The 22,338-nt window shown below is 41.5% G+C and overlaps 1 protein-coding gene across 3 annotated transcripts; it reads right to left on the reverse strand.

The window, feature by feature from the left end:
* Window positions 1-5,533: 5,533 nt before the first annotated feature.
* tlcd4b (TLC domain containing 4b) lies at window positions 5,534-16,065 on the reverse strand. 3 transcript variants are annotated; one of them, XM_030790667.1, is made up of 7 exons: window positions 15,837-16,065; window positions 13,465-13,617; window positions 11,874-11,963; window positions 7,766-7,824; window positions 7,479-7,573; window positions 7,230-7,303; window positions 5,534-6,605 (listed from the first exon to the last, which is right to left on the reverse strand). In XM_030790667.1, the coding sequence occupies exons 2-7, from the start codon at window positions 13,608-13,610 to the stop codon at window positions 6,278-6,280; spliced, it is 792 nt and encodes a 263-aa protein (XP_030646527.1). In that variant the 5' UTR covers window positions 13,611-13,617; window positions 15,837-16,065; the 3' UTR covers window positions 5,534-6,277. The 3 variants fall into 3 exon arrangements, with proteins under 3 accessions (XP_030646527.1, XP_030646528.1, XP_030646529.1); XM_030790668.1 differs by having other exon boundaries at window positions 15,834-16,065; XM_030790669.1 differs by lacking the exons at window positions 13,465-13,617; window positions 15,837-16,065 and having other exon boundaries at window positions 7,766-7,825; window positions 11,874-11,959.
* Window positions 16,066-22,338: the final 6,273 nt, after the last annotated feature.

A 22,338-nucleotide genomic window follows, 5' to 3' on the forward strand; every position in this document is an offset into this window, starting at 1 on the left:
TTTCTGTTAAAGTTTTATTTACAATCAAAACATTTAACTTCATGTACATGACCCACATTAAAACTCCTCAAGCCATAAACACGACAGAGTAAAGAATGATAACAGTGTCTAAATCATCACCATGTAAGCGACAAGTAACGGACTAACTGATGCTCTCTGTGTGAATTAGTAAAAGCAAAATGACGACATAAAGCCATGACCATGAAGTAACACCCCCATAAATATCACTTGTCAATCAAATCCGGAGGGGGAGAGGCAACGAACGGGTGATTCAGACAGCAGCATGAGGCGACGTTCTTGTAAACATTGTCTGCACAGAAAAGGACTAGAGAAGGAATCTGGATGCTTTATTTGGTCATGGTAGGAGACTGGATGTAGTGGGAGCAGTCAAGAGAGACAATTAGTTGTTTTGTAAAATGGGAAAAGTGACGTTTACTATCATGAATAGAACCTTGTGAGAAATGTACTGTAAAATGTGTCACGTGTTGACTGGGTGTTATTGGACATAGTTCATCTATTTACTGATTAATATGATTATGTGTTTATAACTAAACATTACAGTACCAAAAAGTACTTTTTTTTGTGGACAACAGGATGATTCTCGGGTATGCTACATGTGGTGTGGACAGAGTGTGAGCGTTGTATTTTAATAGTTTCATATTTTTATTGACGGGAAAAGGTTATTTGGTTTGCCATGTACTTCTACATTGGACTAATACAGATCACCCACTAATACACTTATGTTACAAAACAGCAGTGTTTTCAGGGATAGAAACCTGGACATATTTTCCTCTGGCCACAACTTAAATTGAGTAAATGTAGCTAACTACCAATATGTCCCAAACGCACAGTTGACATAGATATTAGAGAGAAGGGGGGGGGGGGGGGGGGGGGGGGTTATAGAGAGAACTGAATCTCAAGTAGCACCTTTATAGAACTGTATTTCCCTCATCCATCTCCCTCTTTTGTCTTCCGATGCAGTCTTCTTAGCTATTTATGGTAGCGGGCTACCAGTCTACGGCACTTCATGAGGAATTCAGGAGGGCTGGGCTCACAGCATCATAATTCTGTGTACAGTAATGCTAAAGGGGGTGTGTGTATGTGGAGAAAGGCTAAGGGGTGTATCTGTGTGTGTGTGTGTGTGTGTGTACAGTAAATCTTAGGTACAGTCATCTGTTAAGATGAGCTGCTGAAAGCTACTTGTAATACTAGATTTTATCTTATGGTGGAGCTTTAGCACCAAGTTAGTAAAGGAATTCATTTTATCCTAAGCAGAGACAGTGACATATAGAAAGTGAGAGAGAGAGGGTGGGAGAGAGAGAGTGAGAGAGAGTGAAAGAGAGAGAGAGAGAGAGAGAGAGAGAGATGCTCAATATAATATGAAGATACTTACCATATTTGTAAAATGTCACCGACACATAATTATTGTTAGACAGAGAATTACACTGAGATTATTTTATTCCCACTGGAGATTAAATACATCTCAAATACATCTCCAGCAAGAATCAATCTCATGAACGTAATTTTGAACCGGGAAGTTATGAAATGTCCTTTCAACATTCTGAATGTGAAATAATCACAAGGTCAATTCTGAGAACCGCTCTACAAAAAAAAAATATCACAAGCCATGAAATCTATGTGTATGTGTAGCAGAGGAGATTTTCATTGAGTGTCTGGTACAGTCCATGACCATGTTTGGTAAAAGCTGTCCAGACTGAGTGGGTTTGACCCAGCCCAGTGACCATGAGTGCACACAGGAGAGCTGGATTCAATCAGAGTTCAGCTCATGCGCTCACTCTCTCCTCTCATTTAAACCTGCGCGCACACACACACACACACACACAGAGCACTGAATGATCTAACTTAAAACAGGTAGCCCAGATATATTCCAGACTTAACACTATACAGTACTAACTCTATTCTGTCCTCATATGTTAATGGGTACATGCTCCTAAACACCACTATTATAACCTCACGAATCATAACTCGTTAATGACTAAACGCTGTGCTGCATTATAACGCTATATAATATTTACTCTTCTTAATATTATTACTCATATACTATTAATGGGTACACACTAGTTATAACTCCGCTAGTCATAACTCACACTATGCTGTACCATATAACAGTTATTGAATTATTAAACACAATATATACAAATCCATTAATGACTAAATAATGTAGTATTATACTATAACCCCGTTAACACTGTGCTATAATAAAATATTCTCATGGACCGAACCATGAATATAAATGCTGTAACTACAGCTGTAGAAGACACTTTAACTGGCAGATATTTCAAGTCTGTGCTACTAAACTTTGTCCTCCTAAAGTCTACCTGACCACCAAATAGTTTTTTTTGTGAAAACTGCAGTATTTTTTGAGTTAAACATTTTGAAATATTTAACGAAATATTAAAATATCTAACTAGATATTCAACTATCAGCTTCTAAATATTTTGAAAAGTGTCTTTCACAGTGACATCTCTACACACATAAGAAAGACAAAATTCAGAAAGTCATTGTCTGCCCTCAAATTTATTGAAAAGCAAAAGGGTTTTTTTTTTGAGTGTGAGTCGATGGTTGAACGCTACTATGGCATCATTAGTAGTGGTCATACCTGATAATCTATTTCACAGGGTGCTGAGAGCGAGAGGTTTTTCGGCAGAACAGTTCACATTAAAATCTCCACAGAAAAACAAACAAACAAACAACAAAAACAATACACAACATTGCATTAAAAGGCAAAAAAAGAAAAAAGAAAAAAAAAAATCAAATGGACAGCCATTTGAGCTAAATATATCAATAAGTTTGTTTATCTTTCTATTGCCGTTATTATTATTATTCATTAAGTGTATTATTGTTATTGCTGGTATACCGTATTCCTGATAGGGTTAATCCAAACCCTGCAAGTGTATACAGTACAGACATTCTACAACTTCTGCTTCAATACAGATGAGATGACTGAATAAGGGCACAGGACTGATTAACACAGAATACTGTAGTAAGTCCACGTTGACTTTTTTTTGTGCATTAAACGCTCACATAGCAAAGTGGGCTTGGTTTGCATTGTCAATAATTTTCTATAGTTACACAAGTACAATAAGATGTCTCCCAAAACCAGGCTATCCGCACGTGTTAGGGTCAGTGGAGCTGCAGAGATCTCAATGACAGCACTTACATTACAGGTAACAATCAGATCCTGGTATGGTTACATGGCTCGAGTCTCTTTAAAAACCTTTTGATCAGCTCTGAACTGAAATAGCCCGACCTGCCTCAACACACATCTTCCAAACAGCGTAGTCGTTTACCTCATATTAAATACTTACTGTTACAAAGGTTGTCCAAACATATCCTGAGCTAAACATCCTAGATTTGTTCACAAATATCCTGGGCCATAGAACATTCTAGATTTTCCAAAGCGGCACAGGGGTCACGTCTTTATTTTTTTGCCAACCGTGACTCATCGCTGTTCATCAAAGGAGTCAGTGATTTACACTTTAAACTTAAACACACTGAGGGTTTATTCTCGGACAAACTGGGAAGTGAAGTTTGTGCTTAAAATATCGTGCTAGAGCGACCAGAGACATAACTCCACCTCAAAGGCTCCAACTTATTCACTCTGCCATTTAACAAAACCACAACCTGCAACAAACCGCTGGTGTCAAAGACCGAATACACAGACACACGACCCGGCAGTCATATCTCAACTCCACAACATACAAGACCCCCCCCACCCCCCACCCGCCACCTCTCCTATCTTTTCACAGCTTTTATTCATAACATGTTAAAACATTTGGTTATTGGTACTTGTGACGCTAAGGCAAAACTATACCTTTCCACAACCATTCAATCAGAGGGCTGCCATGAGCCCTTCCTCCAAATACCAAACTGAGTGCTCAAATGCTATTTTCAAACACACCCACACATGCACACACATATTTTGGAGCACTACCTGATACTGAAGAAAAAAACGAAAAAAAAAATACTGGCCCCAAAATTTGTGGGATACACTCTTTGTAATACTTGGCTGGAGTTCAGTACCTCTTGGGACAAACAGATGAGTAACATGGACTGAGACATTGAAAAAGACAATGAAATGCTCACAAATTCATATTCTGTGAGTGAAACCACTCAACACTTCGGATTTTCTGCCACTCGGTAGTCAGGAAAGGAAGCTTTAACGTTTGTGTGGGGTTTTTTTGTTTTTTTTTTCTCGTGAAGGGTCCCTCACATACCTCACTGACAACCCAAATACATTCCAAGTGAACACAGAGGGGAAAAAAGTGGGGAGAAAAAAAAAAAAAGACAGAATGTGTACACTCTTGGTTCCAACAGTGATTAAGCCCAGATTAGAAGTCAAAGAGAGAAAACGCTCCGCTGGATGTGAAAGCTCAACTGTTTTAAAAAAAAAAAAAGAAAGAAAACAAGAAGAACCAGTGGGAGTTTTTCTTTTTTTTTTAAAAAAAAAAGAGCTGAAAAAAAAGAAATACATTCAAAAATCTCACTTTGAAAAAAGGCTTTTGTTTTTATCTCAAGTCTTGTAAGAACATCGCGACTCCAAGTTCCTCAGATGCTCTTACGAAGGCTCATGTGAGAAGGCAGTGGGGTACCCAAAGACTGGAGAACACCAGACAAGACCGCAGAGAGCAGAGGCGAATCATTCTCGCAGTTTTTACATTAAACAAATGAAACCAGGTGAGTCAGTGAGCAGAGATGCTGTACAGTGAGACATGTCTTGTAAAACCAGTCAGACCAATATTATCATAATAACTCTCAGTGTTGGTTATAGCATTGTGTGGCATTCGTATAGCAGACACAGGTGAAAACGAAAGTACCTTTAGACAGAGCCAGATGAACAGTACCTTACTGTTATGAGTAACGATTCACAGACATAATGACAAAGAGAAGGGTTCTTGTGAAAAGTTGCTGTGCTCTACGTGTACTTTTGTGTTAAAACATTGTAGATATAGTCTAGGCACTGTAGGTTGTCAATCTTAAAACCTCTGGGCTACAGATTACAGCAGAACCACTTCTCAAAACCTGAGACAATGCAAAAAAAAAAAAAAAAAAAAAAAGAACCTGCCACGTCCATTTTTGCCACAGGAAAAGATATAGTTTCTATAAAAGTGGGAGAGGTAGACCAGAACAATCAACACTGGATGGATTAGAGGCATCCAGGCACAGACAGGGTTGTGAATGTAGAGTGAAGTTAAGACGAGTCTCTGTCTATTCCTCAGATTCAACAAAGGAAAAGTGGAAATTTAAGTCCAGAGACAAAATGGAAAATGTTTTGTGGTTTTGCATTCTTCAATCCAGCGATCTGAGGCACCTTGCACCAATAGACTAGTACTGATCATCAGTGGAGGAAATCTGCCAACCACTGGGAAGTTTACCAGTGGTGATCTGAGAAGCATCATCAGAGTAGGTGAGAACAGAGAGAGAGAGAGAGAGAGAGAGAGAGAGAGAGGGAAAGAGAGAGAGAGAGAGAGAGAGAGAGAAAGAGGGAGAGGGAGAGGGAGAGAGAGAGAGGGAGAGAGGGAGAGGAGCTGAAGGAGGACAAACCAAAAGCAGAAATCACCAAAGGTGATGGGCTGAAATGAGATGCAGCTGAAAGGGGGAGGGGCTGAGAGAAGTCATGGCTGAAAGGGGAGGGGCCTAAAGCACAAGGGGCTTAAGGGCTGTTCTCCAAATTCAAAGGCACCATGGTGTCAGCGAAGTCACATGGTCGCTATCTCAACACAGGAAGTCCATTAGCTATGGCTATGTTAGAGCGCACAGGGCATGTGAAGGGTGACTGACAGGGGAAAATGGGGAGGGCCTCCCTAGGGGGGGTTGGGATGGGATGGGGAAAAATGGTACCATTGCTTTGGATATCTGTCCCTGTTCTATTGCTTCTGACTGTGTTTCAGGCACTTCACTGGACTGTGCTTTCAGTGTGCTTGAGTAGAGACTGGACCAACAAAAAAAAAAAAAAAATTCTATTGTCTCTCTTCTATTGTCATACAGGGCATCCAAGTATCTGAGAGACCAAAAATAACCTTTACAGTCATATCTTACACACACACACACACACACACACACACACAAACAACTGAACTGGCTCGGCATCGTCCTGATCTCCAGGAGCGCGTGAGCGTGTGAATGTGTAAGGGACAGTAATGCCACCGTGAAGTGGTTGTGTTTCCTTAATCGCGGTAAATGCTTTCCTCCACCTCAGTCACAATGCCCTGGGTCACCCCCTCTGCGTCCCCGCTCCTCCGTCCCTCAGCTGGGCTCAGTCTGTGTGGTTGTTGGTGTGGTTGGACGACTTGGCCCCTTTCGGCTTGTGTCCTTTGCCGGTAATGACTTTGTAGCAGCCTCGTGCGATTTTGTACATCCAGACGGTATTGAGGACGTCTAGACACACACAGGAGACAATCCAGGCGACCTGAGCGCTCAAACCCAGCCGCTCGAACTCTGGAGTGCCGAAAGTGGCAAACACCCGCGCCCAGTATGGCGGCATGACCGCAATGCGAACCAGGAAAAACACTATCGCCATGGCAACACCGTTGGCCACCACTAAGTGGTGTGAACGTGGATAGGACAGGGCCTCAAAAAACCACCTAGAGAGAGAGAGTAGAGACAGAGAGAGAGAATAAATATATGAACGACAATGAATGTACAGATAAGGCAAAGCATCTGTGAGCAAACGCATTCCCTTACACTCAACCCCTCATCTACTGACTGATAGCTCAAATGACCTATGTTCCAGCGTGGTTGTGCTTTTGTCTCTTTATGACATATATCACCTAGCACACCTTTGTCAGCATTCTCTGCTGATGCTTATGCTGACCTGTGCGCTTTTTTTTTTGATAAAGATTTCTTGACCTCCATGGCAGGTATTACCTACTTCTGAGATATTTTACATTGAATGTTATGCTATTTTACAGTGTAGTTCTGTTTATAATTTTAGTCTCTTGCACTTTTGTGGGCCCCTGTTCATTAGCACTGTTTCTACCTGTCTTTGTGTGTAGGTCAGCCTTTTATTTCCTTCAGCTATTCTCACAATCGCTGAACTGATCCGTGGCACGTAGACCACAGCTAGCTTCTTAACGGCTACACGCTAGGATTGTATTTTATCCTCATATGAAAATGGTTTTGGATAAAAGCATCTGCTACATGAATAAATGTAAATGTACCATTAATGGAGCAGACACTGTGGAAAAAAAAAGACGCTGATACTGTACCTCTGGTTGACAAATGGTGTTGATAACTCTGAAATGAGGCGGAAATTTGCAAAGTATGGAAGCAGTCCGTAAGTCTGTAATGATAAAAAAAAAAAAAAAAAAAACAGAGTTAAGTTTAATTTAGAAGTGATTTCAATAACTTGCTTCTTTAAGTACACAGTATTGTCCCACTGGTCATGCCACAACAATTTACCGTGAAATACATGTAAATGTATTTCTCTAGCCAGAATATAAAACGTTAAGATGTACCAGCACATATCCATATGCGTAAAGCGCCGCCAAGTGGTGACACACGAAAAAGCCGTCTCCCATCGTGCTCCAGTTCAGGGCCAGCAGCAACAGGTCTGAGAGAGAGACAGCAAAAGAGAACATGCTGAACAGTCACCCCCTGCTGTTCATAATGGTACAGGCCCCCCCCCCCCCCCCCCCCCCCCCCCCCCGAGGGGGATATTCACTCCTACTCAGTCCCTTTTCAACAACTGTGTTTTTTCCGGGAAATGTAAACATCCTCAAAGAGAGAGGAAAACACTACTCACCATAGAGAAGGTACCCACACGTGATGGCCACATTGAGCTTCACTAGGTTTGGGTCTCCCCTAAACAAATACAATAACAAAAACAACAGAAAAACAGCTTCAGAATGTGAGAAAACCACCAGAAATGATCACAGACACCAATATGAGCTCTGCTAACACTACTGCAAAATAACATCGACACAAACAAATAAAGCCAAGGCAGAATTCTTGCAACTGCTTCAGCGCGACATCACATTAAACACTGCATTGCAAGACTGTTGCATAGCTCTTACGGCTACTAGACAGTTACCGAACCAGAAAACCCACAACAACTATATAAAGCATCCCACAACGCAACTAAGTACAAAGAGAGAGAGAGAGGTGTGCTTAAGTGTGTGTGTGTGTGTGTCTTCGGGCTATGTAACCAGTGGAGTGAGAAGTATTTCCTCATGCGCACTACTAATTCCTTGAGATCAGGACCACAAAAATAAATTAATTAATTAATTAATTAATTAAAAAGTGTGGAATCGATGGCAAAACATGATCTGATTAAAGTCTCTGAAACTGAGAAACGAATGAAAGAATGCATTATTTCATAACGTGTTCTCAACGAGAAAAAGAACAAGGAGCATAAAACAGTCTGTCAGCTCTTTGGCACTGGCTCGAGGAAATATCCTTTCGCTAAATCTTTAGCTCTGTGCTGTACGCTTGGATGGAAAGTAAAGAGGGGCCCGAAGGTATAAATGCAGTTGTGTGTAATTGTAAATGTAAGACATGGTCTGCGTTTTGACTGTTTGGTGAGGTCTGTAGTCGCGAGTGTGTGTAGCACTCTGTGCTTTTGAGCATGTGTGGTGGGCCATGACTGTGAATGTTTGTAACAGTCTGCAGTTGAGAGCGATAACAGCGCCTGGTAGTGTTCAGTACATGGAATATTCTGAATTTCTGTAATATTCTGATATTCTGAATATATGAATTTCTGTTGTAGTCTGTACTCGTAGGTGGCTTTTATAGGTGAGAGATGTACCCTTTTTGATCCTTACACAAACAGAGATAAGGTAACATTCTTCCTTTGGACTAGAGGTTAGAGTATAATGTCCTCCACTTACACACAAACAACCAAGCCCAAAGGCATATCAACGTTACTGTTATTCTGAACGTGTGAGTGTGCATGCGTGGTCATGCGACAGTAAAGTGATCCTGTAACAGATACACGCTCTGCTGGCAGCTGTGTGCAGGTAGAACGGGCGCTCAGTGAAACTAGACACTTTTAGCTTGGTTACTTCTCTCACCTTCACCGACGCACCCCCCCCATTGAAGCACCTGCTCATTGGCTTCCAGCTTCTCTAACCCTAGCACCCATCATCAAATTATAACTGCACCCCAAAGCACACCCAACAAAACAGCCAACGCTCCTGACCAAGACACCAAATTCCACCACCCTGAGTCTGCTTCCCTGCAATTACAGCTCCGCTGAGCTCTGAACTTGCAATATCTTAAGGGCGCCGCACCCAAAGTTTTTTTTAAAGTTTGTGAGACTTCCAAACCTTTTCCCTCCTGACACAGGTCACAGCGAACTAGCTTCATTTAGTGTTCTTTTCATTACTCCACAAATGAAGCGCCAGGATGAGATCTAGGAAAGTTTGGAGAGCTCGTCAGCCACCATCTATGTCTCGACCTCACGTGGTAGTCACTTATGATGAAACGACTGGGGCTTGGACATGTTTCCCCCAATACATGTAAAGCAATAGAACAGGCTCCAAACCACAGTCAGAAATGTGGCACTGCTGGGATTCAAACCCTGAAGTGCAGAAACAGAGCACACCTCCGCACTGTGAGACAGTCCTTTAACCAGGGCCACTACTCTGGGTCCCCAGACTGGTGCAGAATAGAGTTCTAATCTCACAAAATTCTCAGCGCATTTCAGAGGGGATTAGCAATCTAAAAAAAAAATCACAAAATTCTCAATGATCTTATTCCCAAGAACAATGCGGATTGGCTTTTTTATTGTATGTTTCTGACATTCTGAGTTAGTACTGGCGGTCTGAAACATAGACACAGAAAGCCGCTAAACCAGCCCACAAATCCCACAGTTACAGCTTTCTGTGTCCCTAAACCACCATATTTTTCTAATCTTCTTCCTCATAACTGAGTAATTCCTCATTGAGTAACAGTCAATTCAGAAAAAATCTGGAGTCTAAGGACCTTAACAAAGTCCAAAGGTTCTCTGGGCGTACACAGTTAATCAACCATCACTTTGGACCAACACACCCAAGATAGGTACTGTCAACTTTGCCCGAATTCTGATAACCCAGTCATGACTTAAGTGCCTGGCCAGTGACATAAACAACAGGCTCAGACGCTGCACTGGTAGTGAGAACTTTATTCCAGTGATTTGACAAATTCAAATGTATATAAGTACAGACAAACCATGGAAGGATAAAGCTGTAAAATAAAGTGTTTGGTTCAAGGTCATATTTTTATAGTGTAAAAATGCAATTAAATTCTTTATAGAATTAGCATTACCGTTGTTGTTTTTTTTTTTGTTTTTTTTACCTCAGAGTGTTGCAACAGAAAAGCTAAGGCTGAGATAGGAATTAGCGAGGTCACCGTAGCAACAGACTGAATAGAAGGAGGGAGGAAAAGAGGGTGAAGTAGGAGAAATGGTGAATCTGTACAAAATGGGGAAAAAAAAAGAAAACATGAACTGAAATACACAGACAATGGGGATTATAGAAAAGAAGTACATCTACTGCTCTGAAAAAAAAAAAAAAACCCCAGTGCTGATTAAATAAGAACCACTCCACACAACAAAGACCACATAAAAAAAAAAAAAAGGATGGTTAGCTAGAAAGCGCGCCAGTCTGAATAGCACCAGAAAAGCTGCAAAGCACAATAGCGAGACCATGACAAGCTCAGAAGCCGAACGGAATGGAAAACGACAGGAGAGAAAAGGTGGGAAATCTCACCCCCCCCCTCCTTCACATCTTCAGCACTGCTGACCATGAGAGACAGACAGACAATGAGAGTGAGGGATTGATCAGAGGAGGCGTAGGGCGGGGGGGGGGGGGGGGGGGGGGGGGGGGGGGAGAAGGGGAGAAATAAAGAGAGAGAAAGAGAAAGAAAGAGAGAAAAAGAGAGAGAGAGAGAGCGAGAGAGAGCGAGAGAGAGAGAGAGAGAGAGAGAGACTGGGTAGCTGTTGTTTCTCATGAAAAGGCGCCTTGTTGGCAGGAATGAGAGAGAGGAAAAAAGACAGAATAAAGGACAGATGGACAAGCAAGATTCTCAATCTGGGCAGAGAGAGAGAGGGAGAGAGAGAGAGAGAGAGAGAGAGAGAGAGACAGAAAGAGAAAGAGAGGTATGGATAGAGAGAGACAGAAAGAGAAAGAGAGGTATGGATAGAGAGAGGGAGGGAGAGAGAGAGAGAGAGAGAGGGAGGGAGGGAGAGAGAGAGAGAGACAGAAAGAGAAAGAGAGGTATGGATAGAGAGAGGGAGGGAGAGAGAGAGAGAGAGGGAGAGGGAGGGAGGGAGGGAGGGAGAGAGAGAGAGACAGAGAGAGAGAGAGAGAGAAAGAGAGTGAGAGAGAGAGAGACAGAAAGAGAAAGAGAGGTATGGATAGAGAGAGGGAGGGAGAGAGAGAGAGAGTTGCAGGGGGCATTTGTGTGTGTATGTGTGAAAGTGAGAGAGGGAGAGAAAGAGAGGAAAAAAGAGGGAACGACTGGCAGAACAAATGAGATGGCAATATTGACTAGCTTCCCACTAATAATAGAGAAGTGCAACACAAGACGCAGGGGAAACGAGAGAGGGAAGAAGAGTTAGAGAAACTAAAGAGATGGAGGGTGGAGAGGAAGGTGAACAAATTACCATTCTTCTTTCTCAGGATGCAAAGACCAGACGGGCAGCAGGCAGAAAAAGAAAAACAGGGATAGAAGACCAAAAAAAAAAAAAGAAAAAAAAGAAGAAAAAAAAAAAAACACAACAACAATAAAGACAAGAGGACATACAGTAATGAGACAAACATTCTGCAAACAGAGAGATATACACAAGCTCAGGGTCCTGTTGTCAGAATCCACACTGCTTTAGTCTTTAACCATTCTTCACAGTCTGATAAACAGGCTTGGGTCTCTCTTACCAGACTGGGTCTTCATTCACTGCATCATCGTACCACAGGATGTAGAGACAGAAGAGTCCCACTATCAGCGCGTGGATAGTGGACACCAACCTTTAAACAAACAGAGATGCATTCAAGTTGACAGAGCCATTACTTCTTTAAACTACGATGTCTTTACGCTGACCCAACAGACCAGGATACATTAGTGTCCTATGTCCTCACTGATAGCCATTTCAATGAAACTGTTTACACTCTGAGAGAATTTTGTTGTCTGTGGTTGACGTGACCTGGAGTGACCTGGGGACAGGGGCACTTTAGTGCATGACCCTGCATGGTGTGTGTGTGTGTGCGTGGTGTGTGTGTGTGTGCGTGGTGTGTGCCTGCGTGTGCGTGTGTTTGTATGGACCCTATCAATGCAGTTTAGGAAGCACAGACCTTTGGATTTCTTATCTGTGCAGTTCAGAGTTGTCTGAGGCCTGCTGTGTTGTGTACTGTTCTGTCTCTCCCCTACACACACACACACACATACACATACACAAACACACACACATACACACACACACAGAGTCATCTGCTGCTGCTGTTTTGTGTTGAATACGAAATCACTTCTCTAAAGCCACATGATTTTAAACAGTCACATTTGGTTCAGTTGATCTAAGAAGGGAAGTGCACCCATGAGATCATACACCTGTGCAGTATACCTCTATAGTGCACATTACATAACAACTTCCTGGATTCTAATTAAAGGCTCAGATAAAGACCCATAAAATGCTGAAAAGTTCAGTGGTTGATACAAGAATATGAATTCAATATTGACCAAACACATCAAACCATTCATGTATAACCATTCATGGTTTCAAGTACACTCAAGCTTGACATCACGCTTTTAGTTTTCTCTACCAAGTCTTTAAAATATGACTTTTCTGTTCTAAACCTTTAAAATATGACGTTTCTGTTCTAAACCTTTAAAATGTGACTTCATTGTATTTTTGCACCACATCCTTATATAGCACCAGTACACTTTTTACATCACAACTCTGAACTGCACCATGAAGAGAACCCAGAAGGAGAACAATGCCATATCTCAGTCTCTCATAAGAATCACTGGATTCTCTCATGGAGCCAGCAGAGTGTTGCGTTTCTATGACGACAACTCAAGCACTAACTCAGAGCACAGCAGTTACTTCTCTGAAGGTTTGGGTTTAGACGTTCAGAGTCATAAACGTTCAGTTACAAAGTTTTTACGAAATTCAAATAAAAAAAAAAACCTTTTGCACTGTCCTGACACAATTTAAAAAGAGGTCTACTAAAACTCATCACAAAAAGAACCAAAACAAAATGAAAAAGAACGAATAACCAATAATTAGCAGCGGTACAATCTTTTAAGGGGATATTGTGCTGTCATCATATCTCTAACTGTAATCTCAAAGTAGGCGGGAGACGTTGACAAGCACAGTAGTACACATCATCAGTTACTCAACATAGCCAAAAATCACTCTGTTTAATCAAAGCCTAACTTTTTCTCTTCTTTACTAATCTGAGAAAGATAAGGCACCACCATGGTAACAAGTCTACTGTTGTTTGCGTGTTTATGTGCGTGCGTGTGTATTACCTGGAGTTCCACTCATTGAGTTTGGTTGGAGGCAGACGGCTATAGCCCTGCGTAAACGTGGAGGAGAGCACCGGACTGACTCCAGAGAAGAGCAGCTGGAAAGTCACAAAGCTTCCAGTCACCACACACAATTCTCTAATCTCCATCACTCACCTGCAAGTTCAGACACACACACACACACACATAAACATACACAAACATACATCAACAAACCCATGCACATTATAAACAAAGCTCACACATACACACACACACACACACACACACTATTGGGACAAGTCATGAGTAAACCAGCCTTGAATACTGAAGGAAGGAGCAGATCAATGTTTTAAATGAGAAAGGACAAAACAGAAAAATATACCACAGGAGCAGGAGACAGACACACCCGCTCTTTAGAAACACGTCATTTTGGTATGCGCGCGGTTCCGAGAGAAAAAGACGAAACTCGTGCAAATGAAAAAGAGGATCACGTGCCGCTGCATAGAGCTTCCCAAAAAAAAAATCCCCAAACAGAAAACAACAGATCAGCATTAACAGCGAAGCGGATTGACTGGATGTAGCAAGGGCTGCAGGGAGCTCAAACATGAAGTAGGCAGAGAGAGGCAAAGAAAGAAAGAAAGAAAGAAAGAAAGGGTTCTCTTTAAACTGTATGACAGGGGGGAAATGAAGAGGAAGTGTGCTTGTTTGTGGATGATCACAAAAAGGAGATAAAGGACCCACAGCTAAAGAGACAGAAAATGATCACACACTCACTCACACACACACACACACACACACACAGACACAGTGGGTGTACGTCAGAGTCTACACGTAATCAGTCGTTGGGGTCAGTGTCCGACAGAACCCCGTGGAGGTCTGGTCTCACTGCAGCCTCGGTATTCAGTGATCTAAAACACATTGCCCCTGAAAGTATCTCTGAGAAAGTCAAACTAGACTGGGACGATTTGCGGTCTGTAATGGTAACTGAGTTTCAAATGGGCCTAATTAGAAAAATATGAGGAATGTTGCTTCTATATCTGGTATTGCACATAGATATAGAACATTTCCCAGAAGATGGATTATGACAAGTGTATTTCCCCATAACGCAGTGCGTGACCGCTTGCTAAAGTCTGGGCGAAGGCCATGGATCTGACCCTTTTTCAAACAGTACAATGTGCAACTCAACAAAATCCAAAATGCCACGACACATGGAGTCTGCAAGAAAAAAAAAATTGACCCAGTGCTGACATCTGACATTAGTGCAACAACAGAGCAGTGATTAAGATGGCAAAACGGCCAAGCTTTATATGATTGCCGGTAGAGTGATAATGTAAAGGCATTCTGGCGTTTATCACATGCATTCAAGACGTCCTATATTGCATCGCACTTCAGAATGATACATTCTTTCTGTTTACAATAATCAAAACATTCTCTGTCGTTGCAACACACTGCACTTCCTATACTGAATCTGCAACAATGTCAAAAATCGCACTGTCTGAAAAAAAAAATCAAGTCACCCGTAAGATGCTGTGTATTTTCCCCGTTGCAAAATTACAAGAGAAGTCTTAAAGGAATTCGCCTTCTTGCTATTCATGCATGCTTGAACTTTTTCATGTCACCAGAGAAAGACCGGACTGTTCACTAATACTGAATGGCTCCTGTATGAGCCCCATAGACTTCCAGAGCTGGAATTTCCAGAACAGGTTGTTCTTTCGTTTAAGAGTGTTTGCATGTGTGGAGGCAGCAGATCATAGCGCCCTGCACCGCGGCACTGTGTTGCGGCCATAGACGTAACTATGATAAGGGTAACTGGTATGACACTGCGGCTCTCACCGCACTACCCTCCACTACGATGGGATGCGTGGCATGTCTGCCTCAGGACAGAGACACGGATCCTGGATCCCGGAACATTCTCATCATCAATGGGAATAATCACAAAACAAACTGAACAATATTACAGTAGCACTAATAAGCCATAGGATAATAAAACACGGTTGTGCTCATCTATTAAGCCGGAAATTATATAGGCATCACTCATAATACATATCAAGCTCTTGCGTCCCTTGTTCTCAGCGGCGCGTGATAAAGCATCAGACGCTGCGAAAAGTCAAGCAACGCGTGAAATACACAAGATTTTTTAGAACATTGCACTAATGCACTAAACTATCCGGCTGCCACAAAAAATAAGTTAAGGTTTAACGTGCAATTGCGAATATTCGCATTAGCTGATCTGCTAAGTATTGAACACTGAACGAGACTCAGCAACCAGCTGGAAAAAAGGTCGTGTTGCGGTCATAACATTTATGTAATACAGCTATGTAACTTGTTACCAGCGTAAATTAGTGCTAGCAGTTCACACACATGCTTCTGTTTCAAAGCCATTGTACAACTACCTGATATCAGTCGCATAAGTGTGTGTAAGAAGCCCAAGCCCCTGTTTTGCTGCCGTCTTCTTTCTTTACTTTAGAAACTTAGCTTCTCAGCTAGCAAGCGGTGCCTACTAGCTGTGTCGCCAAAAGCTCGATCCCCTAGACCATTACCCGAGTCGAGTCTCATACAGTTGCACCCATCCACTGCATCCAAACTCTATTTATTTCCTTTATAGTTAGTAATAGCCGCACCATAAAGCAGAACCCAAGTCTTTTCACCTCTTTTGACTGGGTATTTTCGCGAGCTGGTGACGCCAGCAGAGACACCCATCCCTAAACCATTAGGCCCACTAGGCCACTCCTCCTTCTCCTAACAGACCGGAGCAAAGACTGGAGAGGAGCGACTTGGAAAAATATGCACAATCTTGGTTGAGTTCAGCTGGTCACCAGCAGCATTAAGAGAATGGCATCTGGGGATTGCAGTTGCATGACCTGCAAGCTATCACCATGTCCGGAGGGAGAGCAGTCAAAGGAAGGCTGGCATTAAAACAGAAAGCGTCAGTGTAAGAAGGCATTGAAAGTCTGGGGTTTTGAAGAGTCTGTGGATAACTTTTGCAATGGAAACTCTCACGAATTCTTTCAACACGGGAGAAACTTGCAGATGTAGTGACATTCACCGTCACAATTTATCTGAGTAATTGCACGAACTAAATGGTTTTATTGTCACCTCAAAGTAACTCTGAAGTGACGAAAGAACACCACTGACATAATCATACTGTATTGTTAATCGACTGTCGTAACAGTCTGTTTCGGAGGTTCGTGAGGCGTGACTTAAATTAGTAGCCTACGTGCAAGATTTTTCTGCTGCTCAGTTAGCAAATCATTGTGTGGGCTAATTATATCGATATAATATCGATTTCAGTGATCGCTGGTCCTTTTACTGCTTCAGCGATGAATACGAGAGACTGCCTTTTTTGCATCATAAAGAGCTTATTAAAGCATATTATCAGTGTCATCCTGTTAAATGACACTTTGACGGTCTGGCTGAGATAGGTATGAGCTCTCGAAAAGAGTGTTGGTGTTTGTGGTTTTGTCACAGATTTAGGTTAAGTGTAACCTCAGAATGGGTTAAACTGTTTAAACTGTTTCCGTAAAATGATTTGAACCTGAATATGCCCCAGTCTTTTCAGAGGATACGTTGGTATTGTCTTTGTGGGATGGCTGAACTGAAGTACAGCTTTTCATTGTTTGCCAAGATGTCATCACCACATCACGGTGAAGGAAACTCCACACATACCTATCAGGTTTCACATCGAAGAAATGTAACGTAACGTAACGTAAGAAACCACATACAATGCCTCAGGCATGTCTTAGAGGATCTGTGACGTATTCTCAGATAAGGCAGGCTCATTGTTAATACCGTCAATGTCTGATGTTAGGACAGTTCTGGGAAAAAAGCACTGTACCTTGTCCTATCCTTGTCCACTGAAAAGACTGAAAAGTTCTTGAATTAGAACCACTGCTAAACAATGAATCAGCACTGAATGTTAAACATAAAACGTCACATAAAGCAATCATTCCACACACACACACACACACACAAAAATATACTCGCCCTATTGTGAATTGGTGAAGTGGGAGAGGTTTTTGGCGACATTGTTTCAGCCATGCCCTGCCTGGTATTCCACACAGTGGCACACAGAGTGACAGAATAATGGGACATATTGTAGACACGGTGACAATGCGCTGAGTTTGTGCAGTATATGTGGCCCTCACAGGTATTTCCATCATTTGGGATCGCTCTATGTCTTTATTGCCAAGTTATGTTCTATGCCACATTCATACACGAGCAGAATGTATATTCAGTTTTGTTTAAACATTAGGAATTTCAGTGGAACTGGGTCTGGTGATGGAGCAAGAGAAAAGCAGCTTACCGCTTCCAACGCACTGAAAGAAAGCCTGATTATATTTGTTTAGAAGCTAACGTAGATACTAATGACTGAATTGGTCAGGTCCAGAGGTTGAGCAATTCCTAGAAACAGGAGAAGGAAATATTTTTTTGTCATCAGTGTCAGTCACCAAACTCAGCCAGTGACAAGCCCAGAGGAAAAATGACAAGGGCACACAGAAAATGTTCGGTAAAACAGTAAATGTTGTACAAAAAGTAACTGCATCAATGGCAACTAAATTTCATCAAAAAGAAAAGAAAAGAATAGAAAAAAGAAAAGAAATGAAAAGAAAAGAATCAAAAAGAAAGGAAAACAAAAGAAAAGAAAACAAAAATTATTTTCTGGGTAAAGTCCTACTACTTAAAGATGCCTTTGTTCACTCATTCAGGGTCCTCCTAAAGCACATTTCATCAAAATGGTTACTACAACAACACATACTATAAATATATAAACTTACAAAGAGGATAAACAACAGCCTTAAGATAATATGTAAGACAGATGTCTTCTCTTTTATTGACTGAAAGCAGTCAGAACGATAAGAAATATAAGTCAGTTTGCACACAGTGAAACGTGTCCTCATGTTGCCTAAAGCAGAACTAATAAACCTGAACTGAGCTGTAATTCTGATGGTGACCAGTAGATGGCTCTGTTGTGAGCACAGTGCAAAGAATGCTGAGTAAAGTAAAAATCTCCAGCTGTGTCTCATCGCCTTGGTGGTTTTTGACTGTCCGACTGAAAACCATGATTTCATATTGTAGCGTCATGTAGTGACGTTGTCATTTCCACAAAATCGGTTTACACTGGTGACAATGGAATGCACTCCAAAAGAATACAGTATGCTACATAATTCTACAGGCTAAAAGCACAGTCTTAAGGCACCAACAGAGTATGGGCTGGCACATCAACAGTCATGTACACAAGCAAACACATATTTAGAGGTGTAATAAACTCCTTATTTTCATGTCCAGGCGTGACTTTAATGATGATACTTGTACATATAGCACAAATAAAGATAAATCTGCTTCTGTTCAATGAGTCAAAAACACTTTGAAATTCTATTAATTTAAGTGAACCATCATTCATTTATATTTTTTAACCAAATGAACCAAATTTCAGTCTGAGCTATGAAAAGAATGTTGTAAACTCCAGGTGATGATAATCATTTTTTCAAGACAATTTCTCTCTTTTGCTCCTGTATCTGTCTCTATCAGAAAACAACAACAGTTATTAATACATGAATGTATATAGGCTTATATTGATCTGCGCGGTACTGTGTAAAGGTAATCTTCACTGCTATTCCTGTTTTCAGGTAAAATATGGTCTTAATCCCCACATAAACATCTGAGTTTTCTATCACTCATAATACAAAGCAATATGAATGATGCAGTAGCATAATTGTGTTATAATGAAAAGCCCTTGATGTGTCATTTGAAAAGAGAGGTCACAAGATGGAGTAACATTTCATATCCTACACGTCCTATTTCATTTCAAGTCTTTCAAATATCTTTACAAAACAAAACAACCGTAAAGTGATGCTTACAACCGCAGTGAGAGAGGTACTCATACATACATGAATACATGCATGTGCATACAGCGTGCAGTTCATACATACACGAGCATGTGGCTTACAGCCTTACGAACGGAGTCTGTCCTCCTCCATCTCTCTCTAAATTCTGTCATAGACCTGTGAACACATCTCTATGCTAATTAAGGCAAATTACAGAGCAATTACAGAACTATTCTTTATATACTTATTAGTTTATACATACATACATACAGAGAGAGAGAGAGAGAGAGAGAGAGAGACAGAAAGAGAGAGAGGGAGGGAAAGAGAGAGAGAGAGAGAGAGAGAGAGGGAGAGGGAGGGAGACAGGGAGAGAGAGGGAGGGAGAGAGAGAGAGAGAGAGGGAGAGGGAGGGAGAGAGAGAGAGACAGGGAGAGGGAGGGAGAGAGAGAGAGACAGGGAGAGAGAAAGAGAGAGACAGAGAGAGCATGTATTGACTCCAGCCAAAGAGTGGGAGAGGTGAGAAGAGTGGATGCATCAAATGAATATTTATATGATTGTTTTCCTCCGCTCCTCTCTCTCTCTCTTTCTCTGTCTCGCTCTCTCTCCGTCTCTCTCTGTTTTTTTCTCTTTTTGCTCTCTCTCTCTTGCTCTCTGTTCTCCTTTGCCACCCCCCACTTCTACCTCTCTATCTCAGTAAAGAGGGGTCAAATGTCATTCCCTCCTCATTGTCACAGTTGCCAATCACCTCCCATTCTGCAGCAACTGTTGCCCTAGCAACCAAGGGATTCAGTTGCCAAGCACCCAGAGCTATGCATGTGATCGTCATTTATTTATTTATTTATTTACTCTTATCTGTTTATCTGTAAGGATATGCATGCATACATACACATACACACACACACACACACACGTGTACACACATACACACGCACATACACACACACACACACTTCTGTGCTACTGCCAATAAACATCTAGACATAGAGTGTGTGAAAAGGTACAAAGTGGCTCGCTGATGACAGACAGTGATTACCATGGCAATAACAGTCATGATTTTCTCTGGCCTTCTGCTCTCCAGTCTCTGTCAGAAAACATAAGACAAACACTCACACACACACACACACAGACACACAGACACACACACACACTTACGCACACAGCAGTGCAGAAAGGTAATTGGAGGTATCATCACATTATCAATCAGAGGTGTTCTTTTCACAATGCTGACGCCTGCCTGAGGGCCTCATAGGACAGGGTACAGACAGTGTTAATACTGTTTTAAAACCATCTAGACGTAATCTGAGAGCAGTATAAAAACAGTCTTAAGGCTGTGTACAGGCACTCTAAAGGCTGTGTACAGGGTGTGTAAATACATTCTAAAGGCCATGTAAAAAGTGCCTATATTGCTTTGTAAAGCTATGTAAAGGCTATGTGAAAGCAGCTGAAAACCTATGTAAAAGCTGCACAGAGACTGTGTGAAGAACCTGATGAAACCAGATCTTATTTTAATCTTAGATGTGCTGTACAGGGCCATTAAAAACCATGACCAAGTTTATTACCAACTTGGTTTAGCAGAAAAACTAAAGCAGGAAATGTTAGTGACAGACCTCAACAGTACACTGCCTGAACAAACTAGGACCTGGTTACAACTATTATAGCACATAACTACAGACACATACACACACACACACACACACATGCGTGACAGCTCCATTGTGAAGCCTGTAGTGACTGCAGAGCGTCAAACAAAATAAGCATATTTATTCACTAGTGAACTTGACAGCAAACGCCAAATCAGAATCCGTCTAATAAACTGTATCATAGATTTTAAAGCAGCAATGTCAATATATATGATGTAAACATGTGTGGTAAGTGGTTTGTTTTAGAGAGGTTAAGAGTTACCTGATGGTAAGAGTTATTTAAATGCAGTGCCTGATCTACACCTCTGACAGCCTACATACTACCTATATCATGCACACACACACACACATACACAGAGAGAGAGAGAGAGAGAGAGAGACAGACAGACAGACAGAGAAAGAGTTTCTGTAGGAAATCCTTTTTTGAATTCTGCTGTAGAAAATTCTTTTTTGAATTTTTGCTGTAGGAAATCCTTTTTTGAAATCTGCTCTCTCTCTCTCTCCCTCTCTCTCTCTCTCTCTCTCTCTCTCTCTCTCTCTCTCTCTCTCTCACACACACACACACACACACACACACACAGAGACACACGCACACATGGCTGAGCTGCTGAATCCATTCACTGTGTATTGGGGGGATTTGGATAATCATATTACACCCCATTAATTATGACAATGTAATTACACTGCTCTCCAAATCTCCATGATAACTACTTACTTCCAACTCACAAAAACGGGATCATTTATCCCACTGTCACACATGTGTACACTCTTAATGGCTATGTACACAACACAATAAATGAAAGCTGCACTTCAAAAAAAAAAAAAGAAGCCAGCCAAGCAACTCCAGCTAAAAACTTGAAGGCATCCCACTGTGTCTATGTAGTCACCTGCTTTTTTTATGCCTCTGAAATACCTGCATATTTAGAATGATGATATTTCCATTAAATTGGGTCTGTTATAAAATTATGTGCATAGAATGTTATGAGCATCATCTGCCTTGTACTGACAGGCATTATTGGACACTAATTACCCTATCACGGTGCATAGACATCGCTTACTGAACAAGTCATATCAATTAATGTACTAAAAATGCTGGGTTTTTTTTTCTAAAAATGCACATTTTACATTGTAACAATATATATGGTAACTTTTCAATACAATAATGCAATAAAGTTAAAGTAGCTTTCTGCAGACAAGGTCACTTTCAGCTGACTCTGTAAGGGCTTGAGCAGCACAGCAGGGTCGTCATTTCCAGCATCCTGTATCAAACCCACTGCTTTCCCGTATAGGTAGTCAGGCATTGTGCTGACCAGGTCTTGGTCCTTAAAAACTCAGCCCACAGGATTTCAAATGCCCACTAGAAAAAACACGTGAGGATATTCTGGCTGCCTTGTAACAAATGTGAGTGTGTGTGTCTGTGTGTGTGTGTG

The sequence above is a fragment of the Chanos chanos genome, chromosome 13, assembly GCF_902362185.1.
Source record: "Chanos chanos chromosome 13, fChaCha1.1, whole genome shotgun sequence".
Classification (NCBI taxonomy): Eukaryota; Metazoa; Chordata; class Actinopteri; order Gonorynchiformes; family Chanidae; genus Chanos; species Chanos chanos.

Bases quoted from the DNA above. Each gene is read 5' to 3' on its own strand.
- tlcd4b (XM_030790667.1), bottom strand. From the start codon at position 13,610: ATGGAGATTAGAGAATTGTGTGTGGTGACTGGAAGCTTTGTGACTTTC. The intron at 7,574-7,765 runs GTGAGTAGTGTT...TCTCTCTCTCAG, and splicing joins GTGTGGGTACCTTCTCTATG to ACCTGTTGCTGCTGGCCCTG. The intron at 6,606-7,229 runs GTACAGTATCAG...CTCTCTCTCTAG, and splicing joins ACACCATTTGTCAACCAGAG to GTGGTTTTTTGAGGCCCTGT.